At 38.3% G+C, this 16,838-nt stretch overlaps 4 protein-coding genes across 5 annotated transcripts; all 4 read right to left on the bottom strand.

The window, feature by feature from the left end:
- Nucleotides 1-980: 980 nt before the first annotated feature.
- LOC103998836 (probable serine/threonine-protein kinase PBL19) lies at nucleotides 981-6,312 on the bottom strand. Its single transcript, XM_009420435.3, has 4 exons — nucleotides 5,573-6,312; nucleotides 4,222-4,485; nucleotides 3,496-3,618; nucleotides 981-1,671 (listed from the first exon to the last, which is right to left on the bottom strand). The coding sequence occupies exons 1-4, from the start codon at nucleotides 5,930-5,932 to the stop codon at nucleotides 1,303-1,305; spliced, it is 1,116 nt and encodes a 371-aa protein (XP_009418710.2). The 5' UTR covers nucleotides 5,933-6,312; the 3' UTR covers nucleotides 981-1,302.
- A 1,058-nt stretch (nucleotides 6,313-7,370) lies between these two features.
- Nucleotides 7,371-9,811, bottom strand: LOC103998835 (uncharacterized). Of its 2 annotated transcripts, XM_009420434.3 has the most exons (4): nucleotides 9,564-9,811; nucleotides 9,400-9,475; nucleotides 7,886-7,965; nucleotides 7,371-7,794 (listed from the first exon to the last, which is right to left on the bottom strand). In XM_009420434.3, exons 2-4 carry the CDS (start codon nucleotides 9,463-9,465, stop codon nucleotides 7,539-7,541), a joined length of 402 nt encoding a protein of 133 aa, XP_009418709.2. In that variant the 5' UTR covers nucleotides 9,466-9,475; nucleotides 9,564-9,811; the 3' UTR covers nucleotides 7,371-7,538. The 2 variants fall into 2 exon arrangements, with proteins under 2 accessions (XP_009418709.2, XP_009418708.2); XM_009420433.3 differs by having other exon boundaries at nucleotides 9,400-9,810.
- A 2,372-nt stretch (nucleotides 9,812-12,183) lies between these two features.
- On the bottom strand, nucleotides 12,184-13,201 carry LOC103998992 (2-hydroxyisoflavanone dehydratase-like). The gene has a single exon (XM_009420619.3). The coding sequence runs from the start codon at nucleotides 13,199-13,201 to the stop codon at nucleotides 12,245-12,247; it is 957 nt and encodes a 318-aa protein (XP_009418894.3). The 3' UTR covers nucleotides 12,184-12,244.
- Nucleotides 13,202-15,348: 2,147 nt separating this feature from the next.
- Nucleotides 15,349-16,305, bottom strand: LOC103998991 (2-hydroxyisoflavanone dehydratase-like). Its single transcript, XM_009420618.3, has one exon. It carries the CDS (start codon nucleotides 16,303-16,305, stop codon nucleotides 15,349-15,351), a length of 957 nt encoding a protein of 318 aa, XP_009418893.3.
- Nucleotides 16,306-16,838: the final 533 nt, after the last annotated feature.

Here is a 16,838-nt window from a genome sequence, read left to right as displayed (position 1 = left end):
ACTCCGACGTAGCTCTCTTTCCACCGTATGATTATTGTGCCCAAACAAAAGGGTAGGATCTCAGGTACGTTAGATATTACGACTCGTCTTATAAAAGGCAACTATCACGTCGAACTGATTGTTGACTTACGTCATCGCATTCATCTCTCCCGGTCAAGCCAGCAAAGATCCGTGGCACCGAAGTCGCCATCACTCAATCAGGTAGAGAGACCGATTAAAAGAGGAATAATGGAGAGTAATTGCAGCAATGCAGAGGGGCTACAGACTCCGTTCATGCAAAAACGACGAGGTTCTTTGACACTTAGTCGAAGAGAATTAAATATTATATTAGTTATTATATATTAAAATGAAATCCACGTTCCTTTGATTGCATGCATAATAATAATGGCACCCTTGTCATCTTTATGTGTGATATGGTTTCAAGCATAGACCTAATCCAAGAGAATCCAACGAAGACCAACCAAGAGAGAGGGAAGGAGCCAAAATTGTTGTGGTGGTGGTGGTCAAGAACCCAGGGGAGAAACTGATAGGTGTGAAGAGCAAGAAGTGCTTTATCTGGAAATTGGTAAATTCATAAAGAAAACCTTTCTGCAGGTTATGGAGGATTAGTTGAAGGCAAGGAATTAGGTTTTTTCCGAGTCCAATTTGTGAGGGAAGGTAACAAATGTGCAGATTTAGGGAAGACTTGCAATTTCTATGTTTGTGTATACATTTTATGATAACAAGTGCAGCATAATTACTTCTGTGGAATGCAAAAACAAATAGGACATGATAATCAACATAATATGCCATGAACAGATCACAGCATTGATTATTACCACATCACAACCTGTAAAGTAAATGTGATCAAAACTAAGGACAATTAGGCTTCATTATCTTACTCAATTTCTGCATGTTCGGGTGCAAGAATTAGGAATCTTTTTGTTTTCCTGTCTTGTTTCCTAGTTTTAGATTTAGAACAGGATCAAAGAAGAAAGAAATTGGAAACAATAACAAATCTCCCAAGTAGGTTGGTGATTCAAATCACAGTTAAAAACAAACCAAGAAGAATAACAGATGTCTGATGAAGCTTCTTATCAGTGAAGCAATCTGATGTTTTCAAACTACAACGATAAAATGTTTATGCACATTACACCAAGAAGGCACCTCACAAATCTGCTAGCAGCCTAAAGCTTGTCGTGAAATTGTATATACTCCACATCGTCAAAAGCATTCACTCAGAAAACATATGTATGCTGTCCCCCAGTTTTGTTAAGTGTCATCTATCTGATGATACTGGATCAGCTACTGTTATAGTAGGTGTCAACTTCCTTTGGCTGTTATCTGTGTGGCTCTTCTCAGTGTCTCTACAACTTCACTCATTGAGGGGCGAGCTTTGGCGTTCTTGGTGACGCAGCTGTTGGCCAGCTTGGCTATTTCGCATGCAGCCTCCAAAGGATACTCATTTCTCAGTCTCGGATCCATAATCATGCTGAATTTCCTAGTATCCGGAGGAAATTGTCTCACCCAATCCAGTAGCCTCTGTTCACTCTTTGGACGATTTACCTCTAACGAGCGCCTACCAGTGAGGATTTCATACATTACGACCCCAAAGCTCCACACATCACTCTTAATTGTTAGATGCCCTGTCTCAATGTACTCTGGAGCAGCATATCCATGAGTTCCAACAACCTGATCAATCACAGTAAATAACATGAGTAACAAAAAGAGATTACTAAAAATTACTATTATGATTAAGCTGCTCAAAGTTGGAAAGGTATTAGAATCTAAAATAGATTGCAAAGGAATACGAGAATGAGGATAAAAATTTGTAACCAAATTTTAGAAATTGTCAGTTACAAGGATCTAAATCTTGATCTGGTACCAGCCTTAATAACCTTCCAGACCAGTAGATAACGGTTTCCTAGGTTGTGTAAAATTTTGTACTATCTAGTAATATTGAATAAAATAATTAAAAAAGAATGACTGTATTGTACAGTCATCGAGTTATATGTTTTGAGACTAATACTCTGTCAGATTAGTAAATACCAGTATGTACCAATCATTATGATTAAGATTTGAAACCTTAATCTGTTATATGTATAAAGTTCTCTTTGTAATACATATGAAGTTCACAGGACTAATAGATCAATTATAAGAAGAGACAGACACTTTTATGGAGTATGCTTGATTTTCATCACGTTGTCTCCAAATTCACAGAAGATGAGATATCCAGAATATTAAGTATCAAAAAAGGATTATCGAAATACTGCTAATTGCATCAAAGAATTATTTGCTGCAAATTGACCGCAATTGGTTTCATCATCAATACGAATGGCCAATCAAAAAGAAGTATAGGAATATTATTAAGTACATGTACCAAAATTGGTCGATATCAAAAGATTCTCTAAATGTTCTTGAAACTTATGTGATGATTAATGCCACATCCAAGTCTGAATCAAAACTTGGGCGGCATCTCGAAGATGAAGTCATCATCCAAGTAGTCTTTAAGTTAGATATTGCCATCCTTTACCACCACAACCTAGCCAGACCCTCCCAGGCCATAGCTCATACATGGATCAAGGAGAAAATAACCAGATTACTACTTGTCTTGTATTTGAGCAGTGATTGAGATGTGATCATGGTGGTCGCATTAGTTTGACATAGGGGTTGCTAGTATTTACTACCTCATGGAACAGTGGAACAGCTTTCTTCATATACAGAACCAGCTAAAATCCCAGCATATTCAAATGAGTCCTGGGCTGATTGAGCGTCTTGTTTGGTATCATCGAACTGAATTAGATTCAGGTCTAATCCAAAAGAGTAAATTTAAGTTGGATCAGTCAAGACTCAATCCTATACCAAGTAGGAGCAGGTCTTGTTGACTAACAAAACTTTGACAAAAGCTAGTCAATCTCTTAAATCAGCTGCAATAAGACAACATAATGCATCCTTGCATGGAGTGGTGATGTAACATGACAAGCCTTTCCGAAATCACCCAACCATATAGGCGGCAGAGAAGGAGATCCCATGTGCAAGGCAATTCCATCCTTGGCTTGGCTGGCCAAAATGTATTCTTGGCCAGCTTTATGATGACTAATGCAGACTCTCGTTTTGTTATGATGCTCTGATGGCTAAGAATCATAATGAATAGATGGCCAGCATTAGCTTTAAAACCGTTGATTAAAGACTGGCATTTACATTTTGAAACTAAAGTGAAAATGAATACATGACATTTTACTCAGCCGGGTAAAACAGAAGCTTGGTCAGCTATATGATGACTGAAGTGGGGCCTTGTTTTGACAGTGATGACACTCTGATGGCCAAGAATGAATGCACCATAATAAAGCTTAAGAAACCTTTTTCAGTTTCCATTTTCAATTAAGAATTAACATCTTATATTTTGTAACAAGAATGAGGTACCAAGCCAGGGTATATATATTTTCAATCAATTTGAACCTTAAAGTAAGTAGATCATAAAGACTACTGGTTCAGTAACAACACACAGAAACATACCGCTGTAGTTACATGAGTGCGTCCTGCTGTGGGTCCCTCCCGTGCTAGGCCAAAGTCTGACAATTTTGGTTTGAATTCCTTATCTAACAATATATTGGAAGCTTTGAAATCTCGATAGATTACCTGCGAATTTCGTGATAGTCAAAACCTATGAGTAGGAAAAATCTAAATCACATTTACACAAGTTGCATTAGAAAGTCATGGAGTACATATCTAAGAGAAAGGTATTTAACAACAAAATCATATATTAAGAACATTAGGCCAATAGGACTTTGCCTTCATTATCAATCCTTTCTAGAGAAAGTTATAATCCTAAATTTGGATAGCTTTAATATCAAAGAACAGAGTCATGCATTTTCCAAGGGTCTTTTTATGTTTATAAAAGCATCACCAAAGTTTTATTTTTATAATGAGCATATTAGTTGCCCATCAGTGAAATGCCAAACTGATGTGAATTCCAATTGGATATTTCTCATATCTATTAAAGAAGATTGTTTCCCTACATCTTAAAACAATCAATTTCTGATGATAATCATGTTTGTAGATCATCTGCAGCTGTAGCTGGAAATATGAGATCAACTTTGGTTTTATCATATATGTGCATGATCGTAGTAGTTCTGAGTTGACAAAATTTATATAGCCACAGTGCAGGACATGAGAAACTGCCTACAGAAGAAAACGTAGAACTGGAAAGCATTTCTAAGGTTAAAGGCACTTTGAAGAAACCTGAACTTCTTCGAACCCTTTATGTAGATAAGCTAATCCTTCAGCTGCACCCAAAGATATCTGCAGCCTTCGCTTCCATGAAAGTACAGGATAAGACCTGTTGAATAAATGATCTTCCAAAGTCTTGTTAGGCATAAACTCATAGACCAATAGCCTGTGGATTCCTCTTTCATCATCTACAGAACAATATCCAATAAGTTTTACAAGATTTGGGTGGTCAACAACCCCAAGAAATTGAACTTCTGTCAACCATTGCTTGTGTCCCTAAATTTCAAGGAAGAATATCAGTAAAACCAGATATACAAAGAAACAGAGAAATTGAAAGGACGTGGCTGCACTAATTTGGCACGTCAAGAATAAAGCAATTTTCATCAAACAAAAAAGGCATCTGCCTGTTCTCAAAGACAAGTACATATATATCAAGACAAGCCGGTCTGACTATGTCTCATGTTTAAGAATATCAGAATTAGATATATAATAGGCTATAGATGTAGGCAAGGCAAGTATTTTTACAATATGCTGACAAGGATACCAGATACAAACTAAAAACCCTATACGCAATGAAGAATTAATTCATATTAAGCAAATCAACAGATTATCCATCATTTTCCATGCAAATAGAGTTTAGCATATCAATATCACGGTCATTTAAAATAAAAACTTACAATTGTTCAACTAATCAAATTATTTAAAAGAAAATATGTAATCTATAGTTTACCAACTCAGATCACATCAATTATGATATCAGACAACTAAAAGAAATAATGCAATCGCAATATTTTCATTGTTTGAAAATCATCAGGTGGTAATATCCACCCAAAACTGCTAATTATACATATTGGTGAACTTTCTTCTCCTTTCTATCATAAATTAACTTTAAGTTCCTGGGATTTCCTCAACCGATTCTATGTATTGTTTTAAGAATTGCCAGTTATGTGCCCTTCCAGAAAGGTTTTGGCATGGACCTCTCAAGCTGTCTTAGTAGATGCAACTAAAGCAATAATTTTGACAGCCACTGCCGAAAAATCTAGTAGATGCTGTCCCTACCGTTTAGATGTATCTCCAATCGCTACAATCCACACTATCTATTAGACCAAAACCTGGGATGAGTCAGCCAAGACAACTTCCAAAAGAAGAGAAATTAGATGTATCTCCACCTTCACAAATATAAAACTTATCTAGTGAAGCACGAATCTTTCTTGATATTAATCATCATCATAATCATACAATACTCGATATAACTGACAACCCGAGTTATATATAGCCAAAGGAAGTCTAGATTGCTTCTCTTTTCTTCGTACAACGGTAAATCGCTTCAAGGTCAAAATTGGCAGTCAGATAACAACAGTACCTGCAATCCTTTCTGGTTGAGTTTCTTGATCGCCACGGCCATCCTCTCCCCCTTTCCATCTGGAGGTTTAATAAATCCCTTATACACGCTCCCAAACCCACCTTGCCCAATTTTGAGCATCCGGTTGAACTCATTAGTGGCACTATTCAGCTCATCCAGCTCAAAAACGCGCAAGTTGTGAGCTTTCTCCTGGTACAAGTCCGGTATGCCTCTTCGCGGCGACGCAGATACCGCAGACTTGCAAGGGCTGATACTACCGGTCGACGCGGGCACAGAAGCTGCTGCCTCACCTGGTGTCGTGTTCCTCTTTGGTGATGAGCTCTTCTTCTTCTTCCTCAAGTAACCAAAGCATGCCATCATCTGGTGTTCGTTACAGGAATGAAAGAACGAACCAAGAAAACTAGAGGAGATGGAAGTCCAAGAGGATCAAAGAAACCCTAAAACAGAGACAAGAACTCCAGAACACAGAAAAATTGGATGGAAATAGCAGCTGAAGGGAACGAAATCAGCGATCGCTCCAAGCCAGAAGCAGCAGGAGAATCATGGATCAAAGACAACCAGTGAACGATGGATTAAGAGAAGATAGGACAGAGTTTTCTAGACGCAACAAATCTCAGCACAATTATTCCCCGAGAAAATTGCTGTCACGGAAACATCTGATCCAGGTGTGCTAATCCACCGCTGCTCAGAAAAAATCGATCTTTTGCTCGCCGCTACACCCCATGTGGGCTACCGGGGTCGTTGCGTGTGTTTCCCTTTGGTCTACGCCAGAGGACTAATAACCCCACCGTTTCTGTGGGCCATCGATGGCTTCCCGCTACCTTCCGACGTTGTGGTCTTCATTGGTCTGCTGCGTCTTGGAGGGTTTACATTCACATGCAAACTTACACCATGTTAAAAATAATAAATTAATATTTTTTTAAATAATTTTCTTTTTAAGTAAATTTCTGGAAAAAAAAATTAATTTTACTTTTTTCCATAATTTTTTTTATTTTTCTTATCGCATAACTCCAACTTTCTAAACCCTCAATCACTTTCGAAAGGAGATAAAAAGCCTTTATAAATTAAGTTATTCGGGGGTCATTAGAAGCCGAAAAAGATGAAAAGCTCATAATTCTCCCAAAATTGACAGATTTATGAGCCATGTCATTTCCTTGAAAGCCTCTCCAACATTTGCATCAAATCCAATTCTCTTGAATTAGTTAATTTTACTAAGAGAAATGTGAACATTTCATGGTTCCTTAAGAATATTTTGGATAACATCTTCCTCATTTGTTCGCATCTTCATGTAGTCAATATGGTCTATGGTTTTTGTTAGACCATATGTGATTCCTGTATGGAAATAATGCTACAAGCAACCCCAGCTTTTATGTGGAAATAGAGAGACTCTTTAAAGAAAATTGCCCTTAAAGTTTGCAAACATCATTATTTACCCTTCAAATTACGATATAATATTTATTCCTTCAAATATTTAAATCCTCCATTTAACATCCATCTAATAGTAAATTAAATACTTTAGACATAGTTGTCGGTATTTAATTTGCATAAAAAATTTACAACCTTCCTAACAATCTTATGTTTAGTCCCACAGAAGTGAAATAAGATCACTTCATAATATCACATGCAAATTATGGCTACTTTAGAAAAGCCCCCCTGCCAAATTCATGCTTGCAAAGATTTCACATCATATGGTCGATTGAGCACTCAATTTTAAACACTGAATACAGATATAACTCTCCTGTAAGATCATAGTAGTTTCTAAATACTGTGGATATATCAGTATCATAAATCAAGGAAATGAAGTAAAACAATGTAGATGGTATGGGACTTGATTGATCAAGGGAAAAGGTTCTAACATTCAGAATGTGAAGGAACCTTGTAAGAACATGGACAATGATAAATAATTTGAGAACAAGTGCAGCGCACCTCATCTACACAATTTAAACCTGACAAAGATTACAGAATGTCATTTTCTCTTCTTGGAAGACTGCAAAGATGTTGCTGGAGGCATTGGTCTCTTCTTCACAAAAGCACTTGTTCTGCTCTCTGGTTCATTTTCATCATCGTCGCTTGGTGAATTCTCTTTAACTGGGCTAGCTTTCTCTACATTTTCCGAAGACAGTTTCTTCTTTGAGTTCAACTTCCCAAGCAATTTCTGTTCAACTGGATCACTTGAAACTGCCGCTTTCATTTTTGGTGTGATTTTAGCTCCCAGACCTAACCTACACAAGCATTAATCAACCAGATATTGAGGCCCCAAAGAATATCTTGTCCAAAATAAATATTCTCGTATGCATATAACATAGTGGACACCTCGAAGGTCGACCCTCAAATTCTACTTCACTCTGCTCATAAATCGCTGGTCTGCTCATATTATTAACCCAAGCTTCGGCCTGAAAACCATGCTTTCATTAGAACATGATATTGAAATTGTTCAATGCAACATTATGGTTTCTAATGCATATTGTGTTTTATAACAATTTCCAAGCCATACTGGTTTTACAATTCATCCAACAACTATTCCTATTGAGTCCAAAGATGATATGAGCTGTACGGTTCAAATGCAAGTCCATACCACCACACAAATAAGAGGATACAAGTGCATGATTCATGGTTGCAAGGGATTCAATTATAGCGAGCATGAATGGTGATGGAATGGGAATATCATTGGCTGTACCTTTTCAGGTGCTTCTGAAAACTAATTTGCACCCATTCAAGCCCCAAAGTCGAAGATATTAATTGCTGAAACTTGCTTGCTACCTGAGAGGGATTCTCTATGGCTCTTCCATAATGCACTGAAATGAAGTGTCTTCTTGGTTGCTAGCTACTACCGGACTATCCTGCTGCTAACTTCAAGATTTATGGATATCAAATTGAAAAGAGAATGCCTCACCAAAGTAGAAGTTACCTTCTTTCATTAATTTGGCCTACTATTCTAAGAACTCTACTTTGTAAATCATAACCACAATATGGATTGATTTTCCTAACAATTTTTCATTGCATAACTGCTGAGACACCTACTATTCCTCTTTCATTTGGAAAACATTTACTTATCTAAACCTGTCTTATTTCCAAATTCCGTCAAATACGTTTTCATGACTCTTTATATACACATTGCTTCAGCCAACCAGATCATGTGCTATGTTTCTTCTTCACAGCAGGTGATTCCCATCTTTAGGTTTGAATGATGTTTGCAAAACTGAAACCTGTACTATGGCCTGTTTAATTTGCACGACCAATACCATCTTCTTTCTATGAAATTGCCTAAAGAAGAGAATCCTCCTTGTCTTCTTCCTTCCCGATCTATAGGTCCATAAACTTGGTTAGTTCATATTACAAGATTGTCATAATGATTATTATATGAGGCTTTAGACATTTAACAGGATCAAAGATTTCCATACAAGCAGTCCTAGACTTTTACAATAGCTTCACTGAAGTATTTGGGACTTGGGACTGACAACTCTATATTTCAATTAAGTCAAAGCAATGCTTAAGATTACAGGAACATTATTCACTTAAGCTCAAGAGCACCTAAATGGAAGGACCTTCCTAGAAGGTTCCCACCAACAAAAGGTCCTATAGCTTCTCATGCCACGAATTTTTTATTCCCAAGCAGATACCAATTTTTGGCACCGCCATTTAATTGGATGCATGCTTCCAATTAGTCATTCCAAAAGATTTCATCGAAGATGATGATAGATTATCCACCAAAAAACTAACATTTACAAATTAGTTAGAGAGTTGCAGGGAAATTAAGCATCTGGACACAGAAAAACAACGAGAAGAGTAATCTACCGAAAACTAAGGTGAGATCAAAGGCTTCTTACCAATTTCAGCGCCTTATCAAGTTTCACCACTTTAGGTGGCCCTTTGGCTTTGGATTCGGTGCCCATCGACTTTGAACTGTGGTTTCGATCGCAAAACCCAAGATCAAATGAAAAGAGGAAGAGACGAGATTAAACCCTTATCTTCTTGCGTGTCGTAGAGGTACCAAAGTCCTATTCAATTGAGGTATCAAACATCGCTGTCGATCAATTCGGTGCAGTCCCAATTCCTGTTTGTGTTGAAGCGCGGTGGTAGCGGTTCGAGCCAGTAGCCAGAGCGTTCTTGGAGGCCGAAAGCGGCGACCTGCAGCCGGCACGCTTCGGGGCAGGACGCAGTGGCGGAAGGAAGAGGAGCTTATCGTGGTTCCGAAGAGGAGGTGGGCGGCGGCGGAAAGCGAATAAAGACGATGGGCGAACCCACTTGTAGCCCTGATCACGGGAATCGAACCGGATCAACGGCTCGGTGATTCCAAATTTAACCGAAATCACTCGATTCCGGTTCAAGGTTCCCCGGTTCGATTTTAAATCGGATAAAAAAGTAAAAGGTAATATATATATATATATATATATATATATATATATATAGTGATTAATACTTTATATTTAAAATTAAATGATTTAGATCCAAGTCTTAGTGAAACATTTTATTTTTTTAATCAATCAAAAGTGATAATTCAGTTCCAATTCTATTTTTTATAGAAAGGGAGATGAGAAAAACATCAATGAGTGATTGAGGATATTTTTATTATTTTTAAAATAAATATCTATTAAAAACAAAAATATAAGATTATATTTATGCATATGTAGCATATTTCAAATTCATAATCAAGTTTTGTGAAGATGTAGAGATATATAACATAGATTCTACCAAGTCACTTGTTTCAAAACTTCCCTTATTTTGATAATTTTAGAAATTTGTCTCAAGTCCCACCTTTACCACATATCATTGCAAAATATATAATAAATATCACAAAGTATAAATATTTAGTGATATCTTACACATATATATATATCAATAATTAAATAATTTTCTCTTGTTTGGAAAATATTTTTTTATAGCATGTTTTGTTAATCCTAGCATCACAAAAACAATAGTTCTAGCATTTTTATTAATGGATCTTTAGATTGGATCATATCAGGGATTTTTTTGACTATGACTGATTTTTTTTATTCAATCACCTAATTTACTTACAACTCTATGTATATAATACACAAAACTTCTGTCAATATATCTTATTTTTAAATATTAATATAATTTTATTTCTATTTAATCATTCATATAATAAAAAAAAAATCTTTTTTCTGGACACCAATCAACACTCTATAAATCTAGAATGATAATTCTTGTCTGAAAGGAAGAGATTTGGTCATCCTCATGGATGATTTGGCACTGACTTGACTAGCTTTTAAGATCTATCAGCACTCATTGACCATGTTGGTCAACAATCCATCAATTCAAGGGGGCCTCCATGACCACCTTTGTATAAAATTCTAATAACTAAAGTACATTTCACATATGTTCCATCAAGAAATTGATGTGTTGACAGACCAAGTCTGAGGCAGCTTATCAGGTCCTCAATTCACATTTGCATGAGAAGACAACCCACTGTCATGTCATGACATGTTTGTACTTATATGTTTGTTCAACAATGCCTGTTTTGTGTCAAAATTGTTTTTGCAACACTTTTAAATCTTTCTCTTACCTTCCTTGAGAATGTTGCAAAAGATTTGTGAAAACATGGTTTTGGATGTCATACTTGGTGTTCCAAACTTTATTGGAAAGCATCATTAGGTCAAAGATGGACATCCTTTCAAGTGAAGAAACCAACGTGGATTATTAGTTGTCATATTCGCCATAAAGATGACAAATAGAGGATCCAAAAAGGGCAAAAACAAAAAGAAAGAAAATAAATGAAGAGAGAGAAATCACCTTTAGTGTTGCTACCATCCTTCCTCCTAATTGTGCATAACCATGACAATTTGAACTTTACTTGATTCGATGTGTTCCAAATAGATTTAATTTGGCTTAATATAAAATAAAATAAAATAAAATTGGCATAAGATCTCACACTAATTCAACTTAAAAATTAATTTTTTTTTAATTATGAATAGTATATCGACCCGAATATTTTAATTCGGTATCATTTTATAATTCACTTTTTTTTGTTTTATCAGCTATGGCTCTAAGTATCATTTTAACATGATTATACCAATTCAATCTAAAATTTTAAGTTTATTAAATTATATACTATATATACTATATATATATATAATCTTTCGCTCACACATAGAGTGCTTACTTTTTCTTCGCTATTTGTTCCATATTCAATCTTCTATTAATATACTCTAAGACTATAGAATTGATTCGAATAGTGAGGTTGGGTTGGACTTTTTTGGATTCAATTAGTGAGTTTTCGGTTACTTCGTCTCAAAACCCAAACCATATCATATTGTTCATATTGGTAAAGTAATTTAATAATAAAAAATTCAGTATTAAAATTACTAAAAATAATAATGAATCGAAAATGGCGTAATTATGTTTATTATATGTGTATATATCAGTTATAATTTTTGGTTGTGAATTATATTTTCTCTTTGACTATTGTATATTGTGTGAATTTCCAATAAAAAAAACTTGGTAATGCCACACAAAAAAGGTTCGTATATGGCATCATATGAATGACTCTTCAAAAAAAGAAGTTGAAATGATTTCCAATTTCCTTAAGATAATAAACATGAAGTAATGGTTCATGCAAGATTGATGACATTATTATCCCTTATTATGGCACATTTATTCCTCTCCCTCTCTCTATTTCTCTCCACAAATCTATGATTCACCCACGGATGGTTAATCCTTCAGGAAGCTAACCAATCTCTTCACCAAGAGAGACACCTCATTGCACCCTGGCTTGAAGAGGAAGAAGACGTGGTCTTCTCCCTGCGTCTCCCACAGCTGTGCTTCCCCTCCCCACCCGCACTTCCTCAGAGCCTCGAAGTACGCCCTCCCCCTGTCCCTCAACGTGTCCTTCTCCGCCACCGCCACCATCACCCGCCTGCAACCCAGCCCCGCCAGACTCGGCGCCACATCCGCCAACGGGTTTAACCTCGGGTCGTCGTTGTCCGCCCCGCCGGTTATCAGCTGCCACATGCTGTCCACGGTATGCGGCGGGATAACCGGGTGGTCGACGCGCCCCACCTCGGACGGCAGCCGCGTCGTCCCCCAGAAGTAGGGGTGCAGCAGCACCATGCTTTCCACCCTCGCACCGCCAACGCCGAGCCCCTCCGCGGCCACGCGCATCGCCACATTGTGCGCGATGTTCGCCCCGGCGCTGTCCCCGGCCAGAAAGAGACGCGTGAAGTCCGTCCGATCCTTGGCCAGCCACGGCTCGGGGCCACCCTCCGCGTGGGACGCCACCCACCGGAGCGCGCACCAGGCGTCCTCGTAGGCCGCCGGGATGAGGTGCTCCGGTGCCAGCCTGTAGTCCACGGACACGGCGATGACGCTGGCTGTGGACACGATGGTGTTGAGGAAGACGTGGTAGATGGAGGAGGAGGCGGAGCCGATGCAGAAGCCTCCGCCGTGGTAGTACACGAAGACGGGGAGCTTCGATGGCGAGTCGACAGCTGGGAGGTAGAGCCGGGCGGTGACGCCGGCGGCGATGGGGACGTCCTTGGAGGCGACGCCGGTGGCGGTGTCGACGGAAGGAGGGAGGTGCACGTCGGCGTCTAAGCGCTCAATGCGGCCGTCCTTGTAGATGCGGATGATGGGGACCAACTCGAGGGCGATCTCGTTGCTTGCTGCCATCGTTGATGTATCCTCTGAGGGAAGAGCGAGAGGGGTTCTGTTTGTGATATATATAGGAAAAGAACGGATGAGATTCACCATTTTAGGGGAATGTTACAAAATTTATTTATTTTTTATAAATTTATTTTTATTAATAAAATTATTTTTAGAATATTGATTTTGTTATTTTATAATAGAATTAGCGATTTCATATTTACCCAAAAACTTAGATTTCAGTATATTCATGTAAAACTAGAAAAGTTGTACATATACAATAATAGCATAACATATCTTAAAACACACAAAAACAACGCATGTTATCTTCAACTCCTCTATTTTCTTCAAATACATGACGTAATTATTAAATATATATTTTATTTTTTAAAATTAAAAATATTATATGATGGGAAATAGAATATAAAGGAGAAAGCCTAGTGGTGAAGGAAAAAAAGGGAGATAATATTTTTATATTTTAAAATCAAATTAGCTATTAATAATGATTAGACGGAGTTTTTCTTTGTAAACTTGAGTGGCATATATGATGAATATTTATGCTATATTGATTTTGTAGGGTCAAGTATGTCATTTTTAAATTATGAAAGAATAGATACGTAAGAAATTTTTTTAAAAAAAATAAAAAGTGAGAATCGAGATCAATGGTGGTAGAAGGGAAGTGGAGAACTAACTGGAAATAGTATTAAGACTCTTCAATCAAATCGAAGAGATAAATACTTGAGTACAGAGTTCACTCAGTTCCTCAAGGACTATGATATTCTATTCCAATGGACACTTCCTTATACACCTCAACTCAGTATCCGAAATGAGGAATCGTACACTATCAGACATGAGGCGGTCTGTGATGAGTTTCGTTCACCTACTCATCTTGTTTTTGGGGATACACCTTAGTGATCGTAATTTACCTTCTGAATAGAGTTCAAACTAAATTGGTAGTGTCAACACTATATGAGATATGGAAAGGAAAAAAATCCGATCTTAAGGTTGTTAAGATTTGGGGCTGATTTTTATTATCTCGAGGACCAAAATGTCTTTATAGCCAAGAGAGCGGTGTTCCTTGAGAATGGACATATTTTTTACGAAGATAATGGGAGTATGATAGAATTGAGTGAGGTTAGAGAACCTAGCTAAAGCACCACCCCATAGCCCAAGTTTGTTTAGGTACCTAGCACATAAGTTTCGACTTATGTATATCTAGCAGAGCATCCCAACTTCCTGAGAGATATGTGGGACATATTAGAGGAGAGGATGTTGAGGATATTGATCCTCAGATCTATGAGGAGGCTATTATAAGTATATACTCTAGGAAGTGGCAAGAAGCCATGAATTCTTATATGGATTCCATGTACTTTAACAATGTTTGAAACCTAGTTGATGCACCCGAGGGTATTATACCCATCGGTTGCATTGGATCTTCAAGAGGAAGATCGGAGTGGATGGAAAGGTCTCTACCTATAAAGTATGGTTAGTAGCTAAGGGGTATCGTCAAAGGCAATGTGTTGACTATGACAAAACATTTTTACCCGTAATCATGTTAAAATCTAATTGAATTTTATTGACTATTAGCATTATGAGATATGACAGGTTGATGTAAAAACCTCTTTAATGACAATCTCGAGGAGATGTATATGATACAGCCGGAGGGATTCGTGTCCAAGGACTGACCAAATAAAGTGTGCAGGTTGCTAAAGTCCATTTATAGACTTTTTTGGATTTAATCGGTGAGATTTTGATTATTCTATCTAAAACCCAAACTATATCATATTGTTTCGGTAAAGTAATTTAACAATAAAATTTTCAGTATTAAAATTGCTAAAAATAATGATGTATTGAAAATGGCATCATTATGTTTATTATATTTGTATATATCAGTTATAATTTTTTGTCGTGAATTATTTCTCTTTGACTATTGTATATTGTGTGAATTTTCAATAAAAAAAGCTTCGTAACCACACAAAAAAGGTTGGTATATGGCATTCATATGTATGACTCTTCAAAAAAGAAGTTGAAATGATTTCCAATTTCCTTAAGATAATAAACATGAAGTAATGGTTCATACAAGATTGATGACATTATTATCCCTTATTATGACACATTTATTCCTCTCCCTCTCTCTATTTCTCTCCACAAATCTATGATTCACCCACGGATGGTTAATCCTTCAGGAAGCTAACCAATCTCTTCACCAAGAGAGACACCTCATTGCACCCTGGCTTGAAGAGGAAGAAGACGTGGTCTTCTCCCTGCGTCTCCCACAGCTGCGCTTCCCCTCCCCACCCGCTCTTCCTCAGAGCCTCGAAGTACGCCCTACCCCTGTCCCTCAGCGTGTCCTTCTCCGCCACCGCCACCATCACCCGCCTGCAACCCAGCCCCGCCAGGCTCGGCGCCCCCTCCGCCAACGGGTTTAACCTCGGGTCGTCGTTGTCCGCCCCGCCGGTTATCAGCTGCCACATGCTGTCCACGGTGTGCGGCGGGATAACCGGGTGGTCGACGCGCCCCACCTCGGACGGCAGCCGCGTCGTCCCCCAGAAGTAGGGGTGCAGCAGCACCGCGCCTTCCACCCTCGCACCGCCAACGCCGAGCCCCTCCGCGGCCACGCGCATCGCCACATTGTGCGCGATGTTCGCCCCGGCGCTGTCCCCGGCCAGAAAGAGACGCGTGAAGTCCGTCCGATCCTTGGCCAGCCACGGCTCAGGGCCGCCCTCCGCGTGGGACGCCACCCACTGGAGCGCGCACCAGGCGTCCTCGTAGGCCGCCGGGATGAGGTGCTCCGGTGCCAGCCGGTAGTCCACGGACACGGCGATGACGCTCGCCGTGGACACGATGGTGTTGAGGAAGACGTGGTAGATGGAGGAGAAGGCGGAGCCGATGCAGAAGCATCCGCCGTGGTAGTACACTAAGACGGGGAGCTTCGATGGCGCGGCGACAGCTGGGAGGTAGAGCCGGGCGGTGACGCCGGCGGCGATGGGGACGTCCTTGGAGGCGACGCCGGTGGCGGTGTCGACGGAGGGAGGGAGGTGCACGTCGGCGTTTAAGCGCTCAATTCGGCCGTCCTTGTAGACGCGGATGATGGGGGCCAACTCGAGGGCGATCTCGTTGCTTGCTGCCATCGTTGATGTATCCTCTGAGGGAGAGAGCGAGAGGGGTTCTGTTTGTGTATATATATATATATATATATATATATATATATATATATATATATATATATATATATATATATATATATATATATATATATATATATATATATATATATATATATATATAGGTGAGAGGAGATGAATGCAATGATTGGAAAAGAAAGGATGAGATTCACCATTTTAGGGTAATGTTACAAAATTTATTTTTATTAATAAAACTATTTTTATAATATTGATTTTGTTATTTTATAATAGAATTAGCGATTTCATATTTGCCCCAAAAAGGTAGATTTCAGTATATTCATGTAAAATTAGAAAAGTTGTACATATACAATTATAGCATAATATATCTTAAAACACCCAAAAATAACACATGTTATCTTCAACTCCTCTATTTTCTCCAAATACTTGATGTAATTATTAAATATATATTTATTTTTTAAAATTAAAAATATTATATGATGGTAAATAGAATACAAAAGAGAAAGCCTAGTGGTGAAGGA

This window comes from Musa acuminata, chromosome BXJ1-9, assembly GCF_036884655.1.
Source record: "Musa acuminata AAA Group cultivar baxijiao chromosome BXJ1-9, Cavendish_Baxijiao_AAA, whole genome shotgun sequence".
Classification (NCBI taxonomy): Eukaryota; Viridiplantae; Streptophyta; class Magnoliopsida; order Zingiberales; family Musaceae; genus Musa; species Musa acuminata.
This window is presented reverse-complemented; position numbering and strand designations above follow the sequence as displayed.

Coding starts and splice junctions, on each gene's coding strand:
- LOC103998991 (XM_009420618.3), bottom strand. CDS start 16,305: ATGGCAGCAAGCAACGAGATCGCCCTCGAGTTGGCCCCCATCATCCGC.
- LOC103998992 (XM_009420619.3), bottom strand. CDS start 13,201: ATGGCAGCAAGCAACGAGATCGCCCTCGAGTTGGTCCCCATCATCCGC.
- LOC103998836 (XM_009420435.3), bottom strand. CDS start 5,932: ATGATGGCATGCTTTGGTTACTTGAGGAAGAAGAAGAAGAGCTCATCA. Junction 4,486..5,572: donor TCAACCAGAAAGGATTGCAG/GTACTGTTGTTA, acceptor CTTGAAATTTAG/GGACACAAGCAATGGTTGAC. Junction 1,672..3,495: donor GCACTCATGTAACTACAGCG/GTATGTTTCTGT, acceptor GTGATTGATCAG/GTTGTTGGAACTCATGGATA.
- LOC103998835 (XM_009420434.3), bottom strand. CDS start 9,465: ATGGGCACCGAATCCAAAGCCAAAGGGCCACCTAAAGTGGTGAAACTT. Junction 7,966..9,399: donor TTGATAAGGCGCTGAAATTG/GTAAGAAGCCTT, acceptor CATGGTTTTCAG/GCCGAAGCTTGGGTTAATAA. Junction 7,795..7,885: donor TTTGAGGGTCGACCTTCGAG/GTGTCCACTATG, acceptor ATGCTTGTGTAG/GTTAGGTCTGGGAGCTAAAA.